Source organism: Polypterus senegalus, chromosome 6 (assembly GCF_016835505.1).
Source record: "Polypterus senegalus isolate Bchr_013 chromosome 6, ASM1683550v1, whole genome shotgun sequence".
NCBI lineage: Eukaryota > Metazoa > Chordata > Cladistia > Polypteriformes > Polypteridae > Polypterus > Polypterus senegalus.
The window spans coordinates 49,755,525-49,780,196 of record NC_053159.1 but is presented as its reverse complement, the minus strand read 5'-3'; the positions used below and the strand labels follow the sequence as shown (position 1 = coordinate 49,780,196).

The 24,672-nt window shown below is 36.5% G+C and overlaps 1 protein-coding gene across 2 annotated transcripts in view; it reads right to left on the bottom strand.

Moving 5' to 3' along the window:
* Nucleotides 1-24,672, bottom strand: part of nphp4 (nephronophthisis 4) — a 720,990-nt gene that overhangs the window by 19,942 nt on the left and 676,376 nt on the right. For both annotated transcript variants that reach the window (XM_039755993.1, XM_039755992.1), the window contains exons 22-25: nt 15,663-15,852; nt 14,171-14,254; nt 5,744-5,900; nt 3,775-3,860 (exon numbers count right to left, since the gene is read on the bottom strand). In XM_039755993.1, coding sequence (XP_039611927.1) covers nt 3,775-3,860; nt 5,744-5,900; nt 14,171-14,254; nt 15,663-15,852 — 517 coding nt within the window. The remainder of the gene's footprint in view (nt 1-3,774; nt 3,861-5,743; nt 5,901-14,170; nt 14,255-15,662; nt 15,853-24,672) is intronic.

Genomic DNA, 24,672 nt, shown 5'->3' with positions numbered 1-24,672 from the left:
AGTTTATGGTGGAAAGGCAGAAATTGTGGTGATGTCCCAAAAGCTTGCAGCTACTATCTCCATTCCGAGAACGTCATCATGCCTCTCCTTGAGTTTACAATCTGGGCCAACGTCTCTCCATATCCCTGCTCTTTAGCGGTCTCCAACCATGTGCAAATCCATTTTTGAATAAATATTCCTGCCATTAGTCTTTAACCCTTGTAACTTTTGACTCTAAAACAGAAAGTTATTCACCACGAGCCACCTGCATCTATTCATCCAGTAATTGGCGGCTGGTGACAGAGGGTGGGCATTCACACAGCATTTGAGGTAACACAGCAAACTGAATAGGGGCATGTAAAGCATGTGACAAATAAAGTGATTTACTGTGTGATAATAATGACAGTTCTTCAGGAGCTGATTGTGACAGCATGATAAATTCTGGTCCAATTGTTAGTGAAGCATACCAAGGTGATGATTTTGCTTTGAATGTGCTTGGCAACTTTCAAAGCTGCCATCCACTGGATCTCTGGGGTTCAAGACAGAAGTACTGGATACAGATAATCCCGTACAGAATTTCAGTCTGTTCATAAATATCACCATTATAGCTGTAATTCTGAGTGAGCCCAAGATAAAGTATGTAGACAGCAATTAATAAAGCAGCACACACTAAGCCAAATTCCAGGCTGCATGAGTCTGGTAACTGTTATGATGAACTGCTGCATTTCTTGGTGCTTCTTGTATATGAAGATGCAATTCAAACGCCTGAAGTCAGAATGATTGTCAGAAGCATCACGAGTGGGTAATGTTTCAGTTTATTTCTCAGGTGTTTGCGTTTTGTTGTCAATAATTAATCTGCCACTTTCCACAAGAGAAATCTTTTTTGAAAATAAAACAACACTTATCTAGAGACTTACAGTCAACATACAAGATCAGCATATTGCTGCTGACCAATCACTTTTGCTTTAAAAAGGTTGTTTGACACTGAAGCAATACAAGCCTTATTGAGTTGGCAATGTCCCTACTGGAATACAGGTAGGTAGGTGAAGAGAGTCTGCCAACTAAACTTACTAATTTGTTTTAGTATTTAATCTATATTTATTAATTTATCTTGTTTTAGTTTTACATTCACCGCTCAAAACACCTGATATAAATATAAAATATTTGTCCTCATGTTCTCAATCTTTCTCTTGCTCCAAATAAATAGTTGAAATATCACATATATATAAATTATGGGGTGCCAAACAGGCAAATACATTGATTTTCTGAATATATAAAGTCAAAACTTGAATATATAAAGTCATTCCCGAATATATAAAGTCAGCGCTGGAATATATAAAGTCAGCGCTTGAATATATAAAGTCTGCGTTGGAATATATAAATTCAGTGCTTGAATATATAAAGTCATCGTCGGAATATATAAAGTCAAAACTTGAATATATAAAGTCTGCGTCGGAATATATAAAGTCAGCGCTGGAATATATAAAGTCAGCGTCGGAATATATAAAATCAGCATCGGAATATATAAAGTCAACGCTGGAATATATAAAGTCAGCGTCGGAATATATAAAGTCAGCGCTGGAATATATAAAGTCAGCGTCGGAATATATAAAGTCAAAACTTGAATATACAGTATAAAGTCAGCGTCAGAATATATAAAGTTAAACCTTGAATATATAAAGTCAAAACCTGAGTATATAAAGTCAGCGCTGGAATATCCATCCATTTCCCAACCCGTTGAATCCGACCACTGGGTCACGGGGGTCTAATGGAGACAGTCCCAGCCAACACTGGGCAGGCCACATGCATTATTTTCAAAACTTTAACCGAACAGTGTTTTTTTAATTTATTTTTCTGAATACGTTTTTGTTAACTTATTTCAATTTTTTTAGTTTACTAAATATGTGCCTGAAATGTTTCAATCAATATATTTTGACTTTGACTTTATATATTCAGGAATGAGTTTATATACTCCGATGTTGACTTAAAATAATCAGGAATGACTTTATAAATTCCAACGCTGACTTTATATATTTAAGTTTTGACTTTATATATTCAGAAACAAGTTTGACTTTATATATACCGATGCTGACTTTATATATTCAAGTTTTGACTTTATATATTCAGAAAAAAGTTTTGACTTTATATATACCGACGCTGACTTTATATATTCAAGTTTTGACTTTATATATTCTGACGCCGACTTTATATATTAAGAAAATTAATGTATTTGCCTGTATGGCATCCCATAATATATATATATGTCCAGGAATTGTTTCTTCTTTGCATCCAAAGCTGCTGTGATAGGCACCAGGTTTCCTGCGATCCTGCTTTGGATTAAGCGGGTTTAGAAAATTTCTATATTATTCCTGCTGTCTCTGCTGTTTTGTGGCTGTCCGCACTCCTATTACCTGCTCTTAAAGTGCTCATTAAAGGTTTACTATTCTATATGCTTGTTTCCTTCAATAGGTCGATGGGGTCTGCACACTGATTCAAGTCCTAAGAGCCCTGTTCTTCCTAAGCTCCCATGATTTTCATGATCATACCTGTCAGAATAAAGTTTTGATTTTCAGGCATACAGGTGGCAATATTCTGTCTGTAAAATTGTATGTACTTGAGATAGAATCAGAGATCAGTTTGGTTGGTATAAAATACCAAAGCCCAGTATGGGAGATTTTTGAATACAATACTGAAGGCATTAATTGTAAACATGTTGTCTTGGAGCAGCAGTTGTGTGCTGTAGACATTTACAGTAAAAAAACCCAAACCTTAAAATTTGCCTAAATTTCATCACAAATTGGCTCATTCTGGGGAATAAAAGGAAAAGAGTAAATATGCCAACAGTCAGCGCACATTTGTTCAATACAAATGACAAAGAAAATATTTTTAAAAAAATAAAACTGTTCATATTCAGCATTTGGTTTTGATTATGCTTGTTTTTATCAGACAAAAACAAAACCAGACAGTAAACCATGTAGCATAGTGAGCATCCAGTAACATTAAACTCATATCCAAACCTGTTGTGTGTACAGTTCTGCCCAAAAGTGACACAAAACTAAACTCCTTAGTAGCTCTTTAACCATACTATAATTACTACAACTGAAAATAATATATATTATAAATACTAAAAATACACAATGAAAGAAAACTAAAACTGAACTGATTTTCCAGGAAAGATCAGAAACAATATAGAAATAAAAACCAATATAAAAACGTGAAACTATAATAACCTTGTTCCTCAGCTAGTCATTTTCTTTACTTCATCACAGCCACAAATGGCTGCCACCTGTACCCCTGAGGTTCATGCCCTATACATTTATTGCCTGTGTAGCACACATATTTCTTTATGCTTTCAGTGGAGATCCCTTCAAGAATCTTCCAGGATCCCTGCCAGAAGATGCATATAATTCTCAATTAGGCAAAGTATCCCTGCAAGATGTGTTTTACCAAACCATTTATCAAGTAAATTAAAAACTGTTTACATATGTGTAATATATGCTGGGTCTAGCAATGCCTTGCTATATTGTACATTATATTACACTTTCACACAGTTGCTTTCCTTACAGATTGAAGAAAAAAAAAAAAACCCTGTTCAGGAAAAAATGAGGTTAAAACAGCTGTGGGTTTGTTTAAACAAGAACTAGGGCAGAGTTTAAGCAGCAGGAGTATCAGCACAAACTAAACTGAAAACAAATCTGGGTAAGCTTCTTTCTGTTAAATGCTCTCAATTTGCTCTTCTTACATAACACTCAATCTTATTCTTGTGACCTTCTCTGAGGTTAGTGGTGCACATACCATTGCATGGGTTTTGCAAATGACATTCGGGTCACTGCACCTCACATGCACCTGTGGTTCTCCAAACGACATCCCAGCTGGAGCACCTAGAGAAAAATGAAACATATAACCTAAATATAAATTGATTCTACAATGTATATTACACAATATATAATAAAGTAGTACAATTTTAATGTAACAGAATCCAATAATTTGGGCAAATCACTGCACTGATGTTAACACACATTCTAGTTATCTCACTGGGTACCAGATACATGGGCAGTGGAAATGGGCATGAATTGCATCTCCCTCAACCTACGCTGTCAATTGTTACTGTGAAAAGTGAGCTTGTTCATATTTATATAATGATATCCTTGAAAAATAAACACACCTTTACTTTTGTTCTCTTCAGGATTATATGAGTGGAACACCCTTCCTTAATAAACAAGCTGCAGAAGTTGTCTTTATTACACATTAGCTAATAGAGTAATTTTTCTTAGTTGGTCAAATGCACAATGATCTTCTAATATGTAATAGGATATGCTATAATACAATACAATTCAAATGTATTATTGAATTGCTCTGGATTTGAAAAATCTAATAATGAGTAATAAATAGAAAAAGATTCAGAGGAATCTTAATTTGTAACAGGGATCTGTAGTAAAAGGTAGCAAAAGGTATATTTATGTCACCATTTTCTTTTCTTACAGCATCTACAAGTTATGTGTTATCTTTTTATTCTTTATTCCAGTGTCATGCAGACTGTCTGAAATGGTGACAGGTTCTGGGAGTGGTACAAACTGAGCCACTTAAATGCAGTTGTCCTGCATTTGTTCCCTTCAGATAGTTTCCTTCATCAAAGAGGTTCATTCTGGAGAAGAGACGACAGAAAGTGAGCACATGGCCAGGTAAGTGGCTGGTTTTAAATGTTCCCCATGTCAACTACTGGGCGACAAACATGTTACACAGTGAGCCTGCAAACTTGCAGTTGAACCAGCAGCAGACAATCAATTCCTGCCTGTTTCAGCACACAGCACAGCGCAGTTGGAGAGTTGGAGAGTTGTTGAGCGCTGGCTGGGGGGAGCCTGGGTCTCAAAAATCTCAGTGTGTTTACCAGGCTTGCTAATTACCTCATAATTCTCTTTTTCCTTGCCATTAGTCAATGTTACCCTCCCTTGCCATCCAACAGCAATTTTGCACACCTTCTTTGGCCTACTCTCACTTTCATCACAATGCATCTCTTCATCTCCTCATTCTCTAGATATCACTTGATATGCCATAACTTGCTTAGTCTGTTTCTCGAAACCCCACATCATAATACAATATATGCCTAAATTTTTTCTCTAATATGCACTTGCTCAATAAATCTCCAAGTATTAATCTGAAAATTCATATATAATGATCCACTTCCATTACAACTTAATTCTCCATTATTATTGTTCATCTCAGAATGTGCAATCAAGGGGCAATTAAAAAAAGAACTCTGTACTGGCGTGCAAAAAAATCCTTCAACAAAGTAATATCATACTAATTTGAAAAGTGAAAACACTGAAGAAGCACCCAAAAATGTCTGTCACTTAAATACCAAGATACTAATGATTAAAGTAGATTGTCCTCATTCATTGATCTACTATTTGTAATTGCCAGCAAAGGTTAATATCTCTTTTTGATAACACCAAATAATATAAAGAGATGGAGAAGCTCATAATGTAGCTAGTAATCTGCTCTGCATTTTTGAAATGTTTTTTTATATTTAAATTTTAAACTGTTTCTTAATCTTGTGTTTCCTACATTGAATACCATATCTGTAAGATAAATCTGTTCTAGTAAGTTATGGTTGGGTAAATCAGTTGACCTGGTCCCATGCATATTATCCAATACTTTATAGATAAAAATAGCTAATATTTTCACTATGATTTACAATGTTTTGTTACAGAGCTATATTTTAAGAATTAACATCACATGTTGTTATTTCATCCATATGCTTTACCAGGTGGGGTGTGCCAGGGTGGCAGGCGTATAGATTTTTTCAGGAATGTAAGCTCAGGGTGGTAGAATCGGAAAGTCTGGTCTATAACATGTGGTGTATTCTCCACATTCACCTGACAGATTGCCAAGGGCTTTTCATCTTCTGTCCTAAAGAATATCTGAATGAGAAAGAGATTGAGAATTTTGTTATATGAAAATCAAATACAAATACAATAGGCAGCTAAGGCAAGTATAATGTAAAATTGTCTATAGCAGGCAACCTGGTCTCTTCAAAGAAAAATATTGATGGACACCAAAAATGCATCATAGACCCAGTTATTTCAACTGCATTGAAATATCTCTCCATCCATATACCATTTTCTAAATTTACTGTAAATATGTCAAATGATAGGTCACTCAACATTTAGACGTATAAACTTACAAACCGGATTCCAAAAAAGTTGGGACACTAAACAAATTGTGAATAAAAACTGAATGCAATGATGTGGAGATGGCAAATGTCAATATTTTATTTGTAATAGAACGTAGATGACAGATCAAACGTTTAATCCAAGTAAATGTATCATTTTAAAGGAAAAATATGTTGATTCAAAATTTCACGGGTGTCAACAAATCCCAAAAAAGTTGGGACAAGTAGCAATAAGAGGCTGGAAAAAGTAAATTTGAGCATAACGAAGAGCTGGAAGACCAATAAACACTAATTAGGTCAATTGGCAACATGATTGGGTATAAAAAGAGCTTCTCAGAGTGGCAGTGTCTCTCAGAAGCCAAGATGGGTAGAGGATCACCAATTCCCACAATGTTGCGTAGAAAGATAGTGGAGCAATATCAGAAAGGTGTTACCCAGCGAAAAATTGCAAAGACTTTGCATCTATCATCATCAACTGTGCATAACATCATCCGAAGATTCAGAGAATCTGGAACAATCTCTGTCGCGTAAGGGTCAAGGCCGTAAAACCATACTGGATGCCCGTGATCTCCGGCCCTTAAACGACACTGCACCACAAACAGGAATGCTACTGTAAAGGAAATCACAGAATGGGCTCAGGAATACTTCCAGAAACCATTGTCAGTGAACACAATCCACCGTGCCATCTGCCGTTGCCAGCTGAAACTCTACAGTGCAAAGAAGAAGCCATTTCTAAGCAAGATCCACAAGCTCAGGCTTGTCACTGGGCCAGGGATCATTTAAAATGGAGTGTGGCAAAATGGAAGACTGTTCTGTGGTCAGACGAGTCACGATTCAAAGTTCTTTTTGGAAATCTGGGACGCCATGTCATCCGGACCAAAGAGGACAAGGACAACCCAAGTTGTTATCAACGCTCAGTTCAGAAGCCTGCATCTCTGATGGTATGGGGTTGCATGAGTGCGTGTGGCATGGGCAGCTTGCATGTCTGGAAAGGCACCATCAATGCAGAAAAATATATTCAGGTTCTAGAACAACATATGCTCCCATCCAGACGTCATCTCTTTCAGGGAAGACCCTGCATTTTTCAACAAGATAATGCCAGACCACATTCTGCATCAATCACAACATCATGGCTGCGTAGGAGAAGGATCCGGTACTGAAATGGCCAGTCTGCAGTCCAGATCTTTCACCTATAGAGAACATTTGGCGCATCATAAAGAGGAAGGTGCGACAAAGAAGGCCCAAGACGATTGAACAGTTAGAGGCCTGTATTAGACAAGAATGGGAGAGCATTCCTATTTCTAAACTTGAGAAACTGGTCTCCTCGGTCCCCAGACGTCTGTTGAGTGTTGTAAGAAGAAGGGGAGATGCCACACAGTGGTGAAAATGGCCTTGTCCCAACTTTTTTGGGATTTGTTGACACCATGAAATTCTGAATCAACATATTTTTCCCTTAAAATGATACATTTTCTCAGTTTTTTTTTGTTCCGTAATTTATGTTCTATTCTGAATAAAATATTAGAAGTTGGCACCTCCACATCATTGCATTCAGTTTTTATTCACGATTTGTATAGTGTCCCAACTTTTTTGGAATCCGGTTTGTATATAAACTAACACTTTCACTGAAATCAATTTTCTACCAAGAAGCTTATTGAAATATTAGAAAACTTGATTAATTTTTTTTAAACAAGTATAAAGATCTTTTTGGAATTTTTTTTTAACAGTGCTACAATGCATTTTTATAAGTTCACTACAGGATACAATTAAATAGGGAACAACAGTGATAAAACATGACAGTGGCTAAAGGATTTGCAATGCAATGCCAGGCGATTAGAACTGACAGATTGTTTTGTCAGCTAATGCAAATGTGTGATTATATACACAGATTTTTATTCTTTAGTCAGCCAGTTAAATCTTTTGTGTGTCTGATTTGCTGAGGAGCTATGAATGTAAAGGCTAAGGTGATTGTGTATACGGTGGAATCTTTTCACATTCGATGGCTATGGTTTCATTTCTCTTGAGTGTTTTAAGTGTCTCTTAAAACCACTATACTGTATACAGTATGCATGAAGTAAGTGTGTGACTGATCAACTTTCTGGGGATAGTAACAAGTAATTAATTAAAATGTTAATTGCAATGATAAATAATAATACATGTACAGTATGTGGAGCTCCTACATAATTTATAAAGAAAAATCAAGGATAGCAGATTTACATTATTAGTGGGAAAACTAGAAGGAATATAAAAATTGAATATGCCTATGGACCTCAATGTCCTTTACTTGGTCCCTCTGTTTCAAGGTTGGTGACACAGTGATTAGTTTTGCTGCCTCACAGCTACAGAGTCTTGGGTTTAAAACCCCAGCATAAGCACTACATGATTGTCAACTCTAAAATGGCTTGTTGGTATGTTGATGAATAAGTGAACATGTAATATGATGCACTAGCACTTAGTCTCAAGGTTGGTTCATGTCTCAAGCTTAACATTGCTGGGAAGAGCTTTGATGATTGTGTAAAACAGTAAAAAGCCCTAGAAGACAGAGGATGGGCAGGTCAATGTTTTCAAGCTACAAAGTTAATTTTGTATAATCTTTCTGAAATACACTCATAATTAGACTTTAAGTATCAGTGTAAAATTGTAATAATAATACTGAGAAGAAGAAGAAGAGCAATGCCTAACCAGACATCCTCAATACATAAATTGCAAAAGAAAAGGTAAAGGCATCCTTAAAACGTCTATGAAACTTGAATTTAGCTATCCACATTAACCTATGTCTGACAGGGCGACTAGACTGCAATACAAAAAGCAAAAAAATAATCATGAAAGTCATTTTAGGGACATTGGGCATAATTTCCAATAAGACACTGCCTTCTGATTCTGAGAGGGATAACAGGTTTTAACTGATTGCCACTTTAGAGTGATTTGATGTCAAAGGTTAAAGAGTGTACTGTACTGGCCTGACCTGGCGGACCTGAGCAAACGGTTAGCAAGGGTTTATATGAATTATTCAAGTCCAATTTCAAAAAGATTATCAATTGTATCATAAGTGAAGTCAGGGATATTGTGCACAAATTGACTCTGCTTAAGGCCTAGTTGGATGGGGCTGCAAATATTTATTTTGTCTATGCGTCTCTCTAAAGCAGGGTTCTCTAACACATCGCTCGCTAGCTACTGCTAGCTTGCAACCCCTTTCCAAGGAGCTCACCAAAGGGTTAATGAATCAATCAGTCAGTCATCATCCAACCCGCTACATCCTAACACAGGGTCACGAGGGTCAGCTGGAGCCAATCCCAGCTAACAAAGGGCGCAAGGCAGGAACAAATCCCTGGGTAGGGTGCCAGCCCACCGCAGGGGTTAATAAATCCTACATAAATTTGGAAACTTGACACACCAACATTCTGTAAATGTAAATTTTGTAAGTTTATTCAGTTTGTTCAGGTTGAAATAAGCTATGAGAATAAACGTTAGAAAACATAAGTAGCTCTCGGCAATTTTCATTTTGTAAAAGTAGCTCTCAGGGGAAAAAAGGTTGGAGACCCTTTGCTCTAAAGAATACTTAGAACCTGATGGAAACTGCAGATGAAAAACACTGCCAATTGATTAAAAGCAAATCTTGCTGTTACAATCATATGAAAACGTTTGGGAACCCCTCTCAGCCTGCATAATAATTCACTCTACTTTCAACAAAAAGATACCAGTGGTATGTCTTTCATTTCCTAGAAACATCTGAGTACTGGGGTGTTTTCTGAATAAAGATTTTTAGTGAAGCAGTATTTAGTTGTATGAAATTAAATCAAATGTGAAAAACTGGCTGTGCAAAAATGTGAGTACCCTTGTAATATTGTGGTTTTGAATGCATGCAACTGCTCAATACTGATTACTTGCAACACCAAATTGGTTGGATTAGCTCGTTAAGCCTTCACGGACAGGTGTGTCCAACCATGAGAAAAGGTATTTAAGGTGGTCAATTGCAAGTTGTGCTTCCCTTTGACTCTCCTCTGAAGGATGACAGCATGGGATCCTCAAAGCAACTCTTAAAAGATCTGAAAACAAAGATTGTTCAGTATCATGGTTTAGGAGAAGACTACAAAAAGCTATCTCAGAGGTTTAAACTGTCAGTTTCAACTGTAAGGAATGTAATCAGGAAATGGAAGGCCACAGGCGCAGTTGCTGTTAAACCCAGGTCTGGCAGGCCAAGAAAAATACAGGAGCGGCATATACGTTGGATTGTGAGAATGGTTACAGACAACCCACAGATCACCTCCAAAGACCTGCAAGAACACCTTGCTGCAGATGGTGTATCTGTACATAGTAATACAATTCAGCACATTTTGCACAAAGAACATCTGTATGGCAGGGTGATGAGAAAGAAGCCCTTTCTGCACTCACGCCACAAACGGAGTTGCTTATTATATGAAAATGCTCATTTATACAAGCCAGATTCATTTTGGAACAAAGTGCTTTGGACTGATGAGACAAAAATTGAGTTATTTGGTCATAAAAAAATGTGCTTTGCATGGCGGAAGAACACCACATTCCAAGAAAAACACCTGCTGCCTACTGTCAAATTTGGTGCTGTGGGGCTGTGTGGCTAGTTCAGGGACTGGGGCCCTTGTTAAAGTCGAGGGTCGGATGAATTCAACCCAATATCAACAAATTCTTCAGGATAATGTTCAAGCATCAGTCACAAAGTTGAAGTTACGCAGGGTTTGGATATTCCAACAAGACAATTACCCAAAACACAATTTGAAATCTACAAAGGCATTCATGCAGAGGGAGAAGTACAATGTTCTGGAATGGCCGTCGCAATCCCCTGACTTGAATATCATTGAAAATCTATGGGATGATTTGAAGCAGGATGTCAATGCTCAGCAGCCATCAAATTTAACTGAACTGGAGAGATTTTGTATGGAAGAATGGTCAAAAATACCTCCATCCAGAATCCAGACACTCATCAAAGGCTATAGGAGGCGTCTAGAGGCTGTTATATTTGCAAAAGGAGGCTCAACTAAGTATTGATGTAATATCTCTGTTGGGGTTCCCAAATTTATGTACATGTCTAATTTTGTTATGATGCATATTGCATATTTTCTGTTAATCCAATAAACTTAATGTCACCGCTGAAATACTACTGTTAGATAGATAGATAGATAGATAGATAGATAGATAGATAGATAGATAGATAGATAGATACTTTATTAATCCCAAGGGGAAATTCACATAATCCAGCAGCAGTATACTGATACAAAAAACAATATTAAATTAAAGAGTAATAAAAAATGCATGTAAAAGCAGACAATAACTTTGAGTAATGTTAGCATTTACTCCCCCGGGTGGAACTGAAGAGTTGCATAGTGTGGGAGAGGTTTCCATAAGGCATGTCACATATTAAAAGGAATTTGCTACTTTGAAAGCTCAGCCAATTATAAACAAAAATCCAAAGAATTAAGAGGAGTTCCCAAATTTTTTCATATGACTGTATGTCTCAGGATATGGCTAACAAAAACATGAGACCTCTAAAAATGTGACAGTTATGAAGATGAAAGTTCTGATAGAAGTTTGGTACAGTGAAAGCCATTTTGAGTGTTCTTGAAGATTTACAGCCTGTTGTGATGGGAGATTTTACATATAACTTGATAAATGTTTTGTATGTCTTTATTTATAATTTAGGCAAACCAAGTGGTGAGAGGTATCCGTGTTTGCACAACCCCCAACCCTTTTTACGACTGTCTCTTTGTAATTTTATGACAGGATTTGGGGGGATGTGTCTTAAACCAGTTTGATCTCCCACACAAAGCCAGGTTAGCTTAACATATGGTCTTTGGGGGGGGTTGAGGTGTTAAATGTACTATTGCTCCCATTGGTCTAAGATATGGCTGTTTGGAATTGGCTTGTCTCAGATGCCTTTAAGTACCATGATGTCCTATTGGTTCTAGGAATTGGAGAGAACATCTATAAATGTACTTGCTCAACCACATTCTCTCTCTCTGACTGACTCACATATGATGAAGAAGCATCTCTCTTGCTAACCTGTGAGGATGAAGACCACACAATGAAGAGCACAGCTCAGCAGCCATATTGAACAGACATGTGGCTGAAAGCTGAGCACCAACGATGCCTTAACTAGAGACATTTTAAGTAACTGCAAGTCTGTGTGCCACCTGAATTACACATCACCATTTTATCAGGTTGTATGGTTGCCAATATTCAAATGTACTTTGCATTTTGTTATTATTTATGAATATTATCAGTAATACATTATTTTATGTGTAACTTAACTCCTGCTTGTCTTTTTACTACATCTAATTGCCTGAGGTTATAGATATAGAAGGGAAGGTGGGGATAAGTTATATACAGTGGTAAGTCTGTGAGATTAGGCATTCTAAGGCTACATATTAATACAATAGGGGAAAGTAGAGCAATATATATTACTCTACCAAGATAAAACACAGCCAAAAACATTCAATAGCTCAAAATGGAGTAAGCCAGATCTTTGATTAGAATGTAATAATGAAATGCACATCAATGTTAACAACACCAAGGAGACTATGGAGAAACAGAAGGACAACTGCTTACATGTCTTGCTTTCAGGTGGCAGTGCTGTAGGTCTCTGGACCATGTCCATTTGTTAGCTTAACATTATTATAGTACTGCTTCATTTTATGGCACTTGAGTAGGTGAGATTGAGATTTGGTTATACATGTTAAAGGCACTGGACCTTTTCTGAATAGTGTGATTAAAGAGCATCTTTAGTGGTGTGGGGGAAAACAGGAACAGTATCTGTTTCTTCTTACTGTTGTGTTTTTATATTTAAATGGTGTATGGTTAGGTACTAACTGTTACCGAATCACAGTTGTAAATGTATGTAAGCACTTTAACGCTGTACTCAGAGAAGAGCACCATACAATAATACATTAAATGGAATATCTCTGGAATGGCAGGCACAACAAGGGTGGGTGCATTCACTAGTGATTAAACTCCCTAGGTACCCTATAATAGGTTGATAAGGGGAAGACAAAATTCAAAGGTTACAATTAAGATCCAGCTGGAACAATGGAAATTCTAGCCAGCTGTAGAGTAGGAAACCTACTCTTTGTCATTACATAGGTATTAGAGATCAGGGACTCTTGTCCATAGTTATTTTTGTGGATGTGAAGAAGAGTTTTTTCATCAATTATTTTTGCTGGCAGGAGGTACTGCAGAATATGTAACATTTGGGCCTTTACTGTGATGAGTCATACAAATTATTAAAACTGATAGTCATGTCATAGTCATCTAGACTTGACTAAAATCTGGCATATTTTATTATGTATGGAGCTGAATAAACATACAATAAAACACAGTAATATTATGAGGTGTTTTACTATAGGCTTTCCATTAATGCTGACAGCAAAACACAAAACTATAAAGTCACTTACATCTATTTATCCTGAAGTGTTGTAAAACAGGAATATCAACCTGATTGCTGGACACTCTGCTCCCCTCAAAAGGCAGGTTATTATAAATAAAATTAACAAAAACCACATACAAAATGATTTTCATTTAATCATTTTTAAAAATACATCTGCTAAGGACATGTGCATTATACAGCTCAGTCATCCCAAGTAGTGCTTTAAATGTCCATAATCATTTACACAGCATGTCATGTTTTCCTGTAGGTATGGTTGAAAACAAGACAAACAGGCCATGGGAGTTATACAACCCATTTAGTTGGCATTATTGTGATATATTTTACTCTAACATTCATTTTCACAACATGAAACATGCAGCAAACTAGTGGACTTCCTTCTGTACTTTCTGACTCAAAGCTACTCTTAAGTTGTACAATACTTGTTAAAAGAATTTTGACATCAATTCATATTCTGTGTGCCCTGTTTTGCTATTAGGACATTTCTGACAGTTTGTAACTAAGAAAAACAACGCCTAGCATCGTATAAATGATTCATTGTTATGTATGTTATATGGCACAGGTCTGTCACTACCAAGTGACAAAGGCTGATAGAATTCATCTCTACTTACCTTAATTATCTTAGGCTGGACGTCTTTCAGCAGCTGCCTCAGTGCAACATCAGTACTCTGACTAGATGGAAGACCTGCTGGCCCCTGCACAAAGTATGCAAAAGCTGTCTCTGAATGTTACTGCAAGCAGTTTCACAGAATATTGCTTAGCAACACATAAGTATGACTTGCTAGATATGAAAATTGAAGCAACAGAATTATTTCAAATTATTTTTCAAAGTTTAAAGGCAAAGATAAATTATCACCTTTAAAATTTTAAGGAAGGCACCACATGTGTATGCTATAAATGATTAAATTATTAAAGATTATTCTGATAATTAAATTGGCTGTTAAAAATAGGAAATTTCTTTTGAATTATGTGTTTTTGATTTGTTTTCTGAAGCCCATGTACAGTAACAATGTAAAACAGAGTATACAAGTGTGTACATTATCAGATGTACAAAAAATCTTTTGTCTTTTGGAATCAACAGCCACTAGAATGTAACAATAACGAATTATTACGGAGAATGACCTGTAAAGAATCTCAATATTCTCAGGATTGCTCATGTCAGCCTTGCATAGCTCTTGAGTACAGTCAAAATCTTAACCAAACATGACTATTACAGAATGTGAACCATTAAAAGTTTTAACTTGCTTTGTGAAAGCAATTTAAATTTTCAAACAGATACTGCTTTCAAGTGGTGGAACTGATTTCCTGCTCTAAAGGTAGCCACTAATATCAAAGTAGAAGGTGCATGAAATGGCACAAAAAAAAATAATTCTATCACTAAAAACATGTGAAAAATCCTCTCAGTTTAAAAGAAGAGTGCCACCATAAACTGAGAGCACTTTTTGACACTGATGTGAAATAGAGTGCCTTTGTGCATTGAGTCTCTACTTTACGATGTAAGCAGTTAATTTTAAATTTGATTGGTTGAATGTAGCCACCATCTTTCTAGCTACAATTATATAGATCCAGGAACAGCAGAAACTGCAAGAAATCAAACTGACAGTTTCAAGTACCCCTTCAATAAAATATAAATCATGATAATCTTACTTAATCCATTAATTGATTTAACCTTTAAAAGTCTCATTTAAACTATATATACTACCACACATCTTGATTTTGGCAAATTGTATTGACCTAATGGATATAAGAAGCAATCACATGTACCTCAAGAAAGTATAGCAAGCAAAAAAGAGAGAGAGACACTTGACCTAAGAAAGCAATTTAACTTTATGTGGGTTATTTCCTAGCAACTTTATAATCTAACTTATCTTTACAGCTCACCTGAAACACCACCATAGTGTGGGTGACGGACAAACTGATAAACTGGGAATTATATGGACATTTTTTGGACGAGATATGTCTTTATGCTAACATAGATAAGGGAGGCAGTTGGGGCTCCATTAAGTGTAAATTACTATAAATTAACTTTGCATAAAAGTTTTTTCCATGCTGTAGTCATGTATAATAATAATTATAAGACAGTTTGTAGTTTAATAATCTTACCTGGCCTAACACTGTGTGATCTGCTGAAAATCTTTGATACTTAAACGGTATGTAGATGGTCTCTTTGGGACGGAGATAGACTTGGGGATATAGTGTGTTTCCTTTAAGATAAAACATGTCTTCTTCCAAAGGTGTCAGGGTTTTGGTCAATTCCTTAAAGTACCTCCATTCCCTGGAGTCCACAATCACACTGTTAAAAAAAGAGTTATATTAATTCAATCAGTCATAAAAGTGCAAATAATGGTTGACTTGTCTTTTTTAATTTTGAAATTACTTTTAAGCCATATTTTCTCATTTTGTCCTCATCATTTCTTCTACAGGAAACATTTTTTTGACTATGTTTCTTTGCTTATTTCTGCCATTTGATTCAGTTACATTTAGGAATTTTATCTATGACAACAATAGACAATATTTCTGTTAGTAATTTTTATTTTGTAATTGTGGCTCTTTCCAAGTTCGTGTTGCCACCACTGTTAAGAACAAAGAGGGGTAATACTGATCATGAGTTCAGTTGTATTTTGGTTAAATAAACACAAAATGATTATAAATTCACACAACTAATATTAACCTAATGGTTTAAATTCAATACATTTCATAAGAATTTATGACAACCCATGTCATATATGACTACAGAAACAGTTTTAGCAAGCATATTTCAGTGTGCTTGCTCAGCTTAGCAGCTGTCTTTCAGAATTCAAAGTGTAGAGATGTCTGAAATTACAGTACACTGTTACTTAACATGCCACAGCTGTCTCATTTCTACACTATATAAAACCTGTGTTCTACAGGGAGATTCATTCATTTATATCAATAAGAACTTAATACTGAAACTTACTAAGCCTAAAAATAATCACCTCAATTGTGACAAATGTCCTAACTAAGGTCAGTAAGTATAACAGAATAACTAAAATTTCCAAGTGTGTATATTGTCTTCCAGTTAAAGGCAAATTGAATAATTTAACTCCCCCTTACCATACAGAATTAATGAATAGATAAACACTAGATTTTACACTGATAATTAGAAGCAGGCCCTCTTAAAATTCCTGGAATAAATAAAATCTTGTAGGAGACAGGTTCCTTATCTAAAGGGCCATAAAACTCTGGAACAATTTACCTTTCACTATTAGAGTTGTAAAATATGTATCTGCATTTAATGAATTTGGGAAAGAACAGCAACATAAACAACATACAGGATCTGAATTTTGTCTAATCAAAATCATGACCTCCGTTGATACCCATTTTTGATAGAAACACACAAGAGTATAAGACAGTTACTGCTGGATCAGTCATCATAAAAGAGCTTCTGCTAGGATACTGGAACAGAAATTCCAACAACATTATTGAACTAATCAGTTTGCAGCCAAAAATAAAAAGTAGCTTCTTGCTGGTGAGGGCAAGTAACTACATTAAATGGAAGAGTTAAAATATTTAAAGGTTTTCTTTTTTTATCCATAAGTGAGGGTATAAGTGATTGTGAGATTGACAAGTAAACTGGAGAACAGTGTCACTTTTGCAGACATTGTACTGGACTGTGGTGGTGCAGCAGGAGCTAAAGTTTCTCTTCTCATTTTTTGGTCAGTGTATAATTATATTTTCACTTATGGTGATGATTTCTGGCTAGTGATTGGACAATTAAGAATAGAAGCAGGTGAAATACAAATATTGCCCTCACTACCGGTGATAAGTTCAGAAATATTAGAGGACCTTGGATTAGAGCCTCTGTTTTCTCTGCTTGAGAGTATCCACTTAAGAAGGATTGGACATGCAGTTAGGAAGTACTTTGGGTGATTTCCATAGTTGATGTTTTAAGTATAGTTCTCTCATAGTTGTTTTATGAATAACTCACTTAGAGAATACCAGGAAGCAGACCCAGGACATTTTAGAGGGACTAAACCCATTTTTTTCTGTAATAGTCTATATTCATATGTCTTACTAGCCATTCAGTCACTAGTTAAAAATTTAGTTGAGTAATAGAATGAGGAAATATGATCACATATGTCTCATGTTTGGTTTCCAGTTACAATTATTAACAATTTTAAAATGGTTCCTTTAAAATTTAAAGCTATATAGTGTAACTTACTTAACATATTATGGCTTATACACCAGACAACATTCTAGAATCAGGCAGAGACTAATTCGTAACTCTCAGGATAAATTACACTGCAGACAGTAGGAACTTAATTTACAAAAAAAGTGGTTACAAACTTTGAAATAATCTACCAACACATAACGAATACACAAATTCTAATGACACTTTCATTTACTATAATTTACAACTGGTGAACCTGGTGAGGCTATATTTCAATGGGCCTAGCCCATTGATACTTTTAGGAAAAAGAAAAAATATGACTTTCTAAAAGGGATGCTTCCAACACAATAACCTTGTGCATGAGTTTAATAAACAGTGTTAGCAACAAGGTATTACAGTAATATACATCCAAAATCAGGTACTTCGCTAACTTTTTTTCCTAAGCCTGAGACAAGGCATGAATGTGGGATTGGATATAAGCCTCCATGTAATGCTCTAATGTTTTTATTCAGTGTGCTGTTTTGAAGCAAAATAATTGCTTCGAGATCTTTCAAGAGAGGAACTAAATGCACCAGTATACATTATTATACAGGTGACCAAAAAGTCAGCATATTAAGACAAACACCAATAATCCCTGTTGATTCCAATGCACTAGTGACAAAATTTACATTTAAAACATTTTATAGCTGAGTGGATGTCTTCCTCATTGTCTTAGAACATCCAAGGCATTGCTTCAGATTAGGGAACAGGTGGTAATCACACAGGACTAGCTTTTCAGAATAGAGTGGGTGTGACATCTTTGAACCTTCATTTTCTCAGAGCACACTTGCAACTTTTGCAGTCTAAGCAATGGCACTTTGTACTGTTAAGGAGAAGATGGATGGTCAACAGCTTTCCTTAAGGCTTTTCCCTGGTTGACTACCACAAATGGCAGAACAAATCAGTGAAATATTGATTAAGTATTTGAGACACATAATCTATAATACAATCAACATTATAAAAATGTGCACATAATCTTGCCTATACTGGCTTACACCTTACATTTTTTACTCAAGGCACCACTCACTCTCTCTTGTTCTTTACTAGAACATGAAGCAGAAGCAGACAATGGCAAAAAGTGAGATGAAGTGTGTTATTGAAGAACTCCAAGTCCTCTATAACCAGATCCAGAAACTCTTGTCCAAATGGAGGCACCTGAGGGAACCGAAGGGTTGACTACTGAAAGGATCCTCCCAGGTACCTGAAACCGTCAGAGCAAATTGCGTTTCAGTAACATTGACTCCATGCCATGGCGCTCAAAAGTGAGTTCTACCCCTGTGCCTCGTCGTCGGAGTGATGACATCAATGACGAGGAACTCAGCCTGTTTCAGCTATGCAAGCAGGGGTTTAAGGCTTCATCACCTCCATCGGTCCAGGCAAGCATCTCCACCCAGAACTGGTTCGACCCTCTCCACTCCCCCACTTTGCCTTCAACCATGTATTTATGATTGGAGATTCAATCGTACGAGACCTAAATATTTCTTACCTTAAACAGAAATGTTTTGTTTCTTGTTTTCCTGGTGCTCGTGTTCAAGATGTTATGAGAAGTGCGCTGACAGTTGTCGAGAGGCACGAGAACAGGGCAGTGGGATCCACTGTAATACATGCCAGGGTCAACGATGTGAGATACTGAGAGTCGGAGAATCTCAAGGTGGACTTCACAGCACTTATTAAAAGTTACAAAGGAGAAGACCCAGGCTGCAAAAATCTTCAATGTGGGTCCCTTACCTCTGGTTAAAAGATCGAATGAGTACTACAGTCGTCTGCTGGCATTAAACATCTAATTAAAAGGTTTCTGCAAGGGACAAAACATCAGGTTCTTGGACAAATGGGACCTCTTCTGGGAGAGGCCATGTTTCTTCAAGCTGGATAGTCTGCATCCTAATAGATCCTGCAACTTTTTCCGTAATGACTTGCTAGGACATGAGAATTCTATAGCGAAATCTTCCCCAAGTGCACGGCATCAATAATCTAATAACTAACCTCAATGCACAGTGTGTGGCATAAATGCAAATAATTTAATTACCATTTCACCTGTAGATGAGCAATTTATTAAAACTATAAAAAACAGACTATAGCTTAAAAAAATACGCACAAAACAGCACTAATACGAATAACTACATTTCCATATCGAATACCCATAAGGCTCCTACAATTCAGTTCTGCTCTTCCGAAACCTTAAATATTGCCTTATTAAATGTTAAAGCATTAACCAACAAGACGTATTCCATCAACGATCTTACTAGTGATAGGAAAATCGATTTTATTGCATTAAGTGAAACGTGGCTTAGGTCTGATGGTGTGGCTGTTTTAATCTAATCTGTACCTCCAAATTACAGCTTTACTCATGCATATCACCAAGGTAAGAAAGGTGGGAGTTTAGCAAATATTTACTCAAGCCATTTGAAATGTAAAGATGTTGGCTTTGGTACATTCAAGTTCTTTGAGTATCTTGCCATTGTTATTCAAGGAGTTTCTCAGTCTCTAGTATTGTCTGTGTATAGACCTCCTAAATACATTGCGTCTTTCTTTGAGGAATTCTCAGACTTGGTGTCAATTATAATTATGAACTATGACATGTTCCTAAATAGTTGCCGACTTTTATTTTCATATCAATAATCAGTGTGATCCAAAAGCAAAAGAATTCATGAGCCAGCACGTTAGTCAGACAACACACAAAGCAGGGCGTATGTTGGATTTAGTAATGACTAAAATTTGATGTGAAGCAGATCGTTGATATTGGTTTATCAGACCATTTTCTCTTACAATATATTGAAATGATAGAAAAAATTAACAAGACACATATTGTTTAAAACAGTTTCTTTGATTCATCTGCAGCTTCAAAGTTTACAAACATTTTAAGCAACCAGTCTGTTTGTAGTGCTTACTACAAAAGTGACAGCTGCCACTGACATAGTCTATCCTGAAAAGACACGTTAGAAAATCCTCCAGCACTGTTACACCATGGAGGACCCAAAGAGTGTCTGATCTAAAGAAAACATGCTGGAGAGCTGAGCTTAACTGGAGAAAAACTAAACTGATTATCCACTATGAGATATTGAAGGCTAAAATAACAGAATACAACAACATGGCCCATCTTGAAAGGTGATGCTATTTCTCTAAAATTATAAATAACAATGTTAGTAAGCCCAGAGTTTTATTCTCTACATTTGATTGTCTGCAAAACCCAGTTCACTCAATGGAATGCCTCCAAAATACTTCCGGTGAATTTTCTGAGGCTTTTGCTATATTTTTTAATCACACAATTAATGATATTAGAAATAATATAGTACATCTCTGATACTCCAATACTGATCCTCTTAAACCCCCTTACTCCATTTTAAACAAATAAAATTCTTTCACTAGGACAGATTTACCTGATTTATATAAAATAATTTCTAACTGAGACTGTCCGCCTGCATCCTTGACCCAATACCAACAAGTTTTTTTCAAAGAAGTATCCGACGTGCTAATTGATAGTATTTTTGGCATAGTAAATTCATTATTAGATACGGGAGTTTTCCCAAACTGTCTTAAGACTGCTGTAGTTAAACCCCTGCTCAAGAAAAATAATCTTGACTCCTCTGCTTTGGAAAATTTTAGACCCATTTCTATCCTGCCTTTCTTAAGTAAAATTCTAGAAAAGGCAGTCATTATGCAGCTAAATGACCACCACAATAAACATGCTATTCTTGATAAGTTTCAGCTGGGTTTTAGAACAAATCACAGTACAGAAACTGCACTCACTTGCCATTGGAGCTTACTTTTATTCTATGTTAATTAGTATTACCTAATTTTTTTTTTATATTTTGTCTTTTTTATCCTGTGAAGCACTTTGAGCTACACCTTTTGTATGAAAATGTGCTATATAAATAAATGTAGTTGTTATTTATTTGCTGTTGGAAACATATTATGCTTCCATTGCTTCACTTGTTTTTTGGATGCAGGATCATAATAATATTTCAGGTTTTCAAAACCATTTAGGAAATGTTTCTTAAATCCCTATCAGTTCAGCATCATAAGATCAAGTTTCCCCCCTGAAACACTGTGCTGCATATCAGGGATCAACATTCAGGACAGTCAATATGCACAGATCCTGAAAATGTTTAATTTCTCATGAGGAATGGACCCATAACTAATCTCTATGGAATCACTGGTCTCCTGCACTGTCGCTCTTCAAAACTCCATTAAACTTTGCTCCACTGTGGCAACATTTTCCAACATCACTCATGTCATCAGCAAGAGAGTTTCTGCCATGATGGAAATCTGCAGTCCATCACTTAACTGTGGCAGACTGTATATGAAAAAACTGGTCCTGGTATACATTCACTAGGTAAAAATAAATCTCCAAAAGCACATTGTTCTCTTAAAATAATAGTAGAAATGGTACTTGATGATTCAGTTATTGGCATCCATGTTGGATTGGCTCTGAAACAAGAAACATACACTACAAAATAAAGAAGCTATAATCATCTGATTCATTTATTTAAGCACAATATACAACATACAAAATCAGCATAGTGAAATATCTTTCCCAGGTTCACACTCAAAAAGTTCTGATCACCTCTTGAACATCTTTATATATAATATGCTACCGTGGCTGTTCATTTGTCTGTCCAGGATTTTAAATCACCTGTAGCTCGCAAACTGTTTGAACTATTGACCTGAAATTTGGTACACATATACTATGTGATGTCTACTATTTGCTGTCGGGGTTTTTATTACCCTTTTTATTTTTATTTTATTTTAGAATCAACTCTCGGCAGCACGCAGCAGGGTAGCCTTGCGGCGCATGAGTATGGAGGCCATTCTCATTCCCTACCACCTTTGCTAATCATTCTTGAGGCAGATTGAAGACTTAAGTGCCAGATTAAGTGAAAAATTTAAGAAAACGTACTAATTGCAACACAAAAACTAACTAAAACGTACTAAGTAACTGCAAAACAAAAACTAACTTAATCAATTTTAACGTGAAAAGATGCTGACGAAAGAAGAGAAGCAGCAGGCTGCTAGGGTGGAGAAAAGAACAGCTGCTCAGGAAGCAGCAATTGCATCAACCTCTGAGCAAACGAATGCTAAACAGAGACAGAAAAAGAGGATGAAAACTAGTAATGCTCAAGTCAAGTGTGTTCACTGTATGTTATTGTGCAGTACGACGTTACTGGTATAAAATATTCAAATACATACATGCATGCAAAAGTTTGAGTAAACTTGGCCAATCTTCATTTTTCACCAATTAATATAACTTAGATCTGAAAGACCTTGAAAAATCTGTGAAAAAGCTGCAGATTCAATGAAAAGATATAAAAAAGTATGAGCTGCATACCACTGTAAAACACCTGCAGAAGGATTTAGCGAATACCAGATTAGTAGTTCAAAGGTGTACAGTGAATTATTGCTTTGGCAGAAATAATTTGTTTGGAGGAGTTGCCATAAAGAAACCTTTCCTTCAACTCTATAACAAAAATACTGGCTGAATTAGGCAAAACAGTGCTCATGTAAGTCTCAATATCTTTGCAAAGTACTGTGATCTGGTGAAACAAATAATGCAATGTTTTGGATACTTACACAACATTTTATAGGACAGAATAGGTCAAACATTTAAAAGAATGGCCTGACAGCCTACTCATAAGCATTGAGTTCACTTGCTATGTACAGTATTAAAGGCACATGGCAGCAGAAAATGCTGCTACTGTGGAAGGAACAATGGATTCAAATAACCAAAAAGTACATCAAAATCCACCAACAGAAGTAGCAACAGAGAAAAAAGAAAATTATGGTTTTACAGAGCCTTTACACTCACCTAAAGGATTATTAGGAACACCATACTAATACGGTGTTTGACCCCCTTTCGCCTTCAGAACTGCCTTAATTTTACGTGGCATTGATTCAACAAGGTGCTGAAAGCATTCTTTAGAAATGTTGGCCCATATTGATAGGATAGCATCTTGCAGTTGATGGAGATTTGTGGGATGCACATCCAGGGCACGGCTCCGTTCCACCACATCCTAAAGATGCTCTATTGGGTTGAGATCTGGTGACTGTGGGGGCCATTTTAGTACAGTGAACTCATTGTCATGTTCAAGAAACCAATTTGAAATGATTCGAGCTTTGTGACATGGTGCATTATCCTGCTGGAAGTTGCCATCAGAGGATGGGTACATGGTGGTCATGAAGGGATGGACATGGTCAGAAACAATGCTCAGGTAGCCCGTGGCATTTAAACAATGCCCAATTGGCACTAAGGGGCCTAAAGTGTGCCAAGAAAACATCCCCACACCATTACACCACCACCACCAGCCTGCACAGTGGTAACAAGGCATGATGGATCCATGTTCTCATTCTGTTTACGCCAAATTCTGACTCTACCATTTGAATGTCTCAACAGAAATCGAGACTCATCAGACCAGGCAACATTTTTCCAGTCTTCAACTGTCCAATTTTGGTGAGCTTGTGCAAATTGTAGCCTCTTTTTCCTATTTGTAGTGGAGATGAGTGGTACCCGGTGGGGTCTTCTGCTGTTGTAGCCCATCCGCCTCAAGGTTGTGCGTGTTGTGGCTTCACAAATGCTTTGCTGCATACCTCGGTTGTAACGAGTGGTTATTTCAGTCAAAGTTGCTCTTCTATCAGCTTGAATCAGTCGACCCATTCTCCTCTGACCTCTAGCATCAACAAGGCATTTTCGCCCACAGGACTGCCGCATACTGGATGTTTTTCCCTTTTCACACCATTCTTTGTAAACCCTAGAAATGGTTGTACGCGAAAATCCCAGTAACTGAGCAGATTGTGAAATACTCAGACTGGCCCGTCTGGCACCAACAACCATGCCACGCTCAAAATTGCTTAAATCACCTTTCTTTCCCATTCTGACATTCAGTTTGGAGTTCAGGAGATTGTCTTGACCAGGACCACACCCCTAAATGCATTGAAGCAACTGCCATG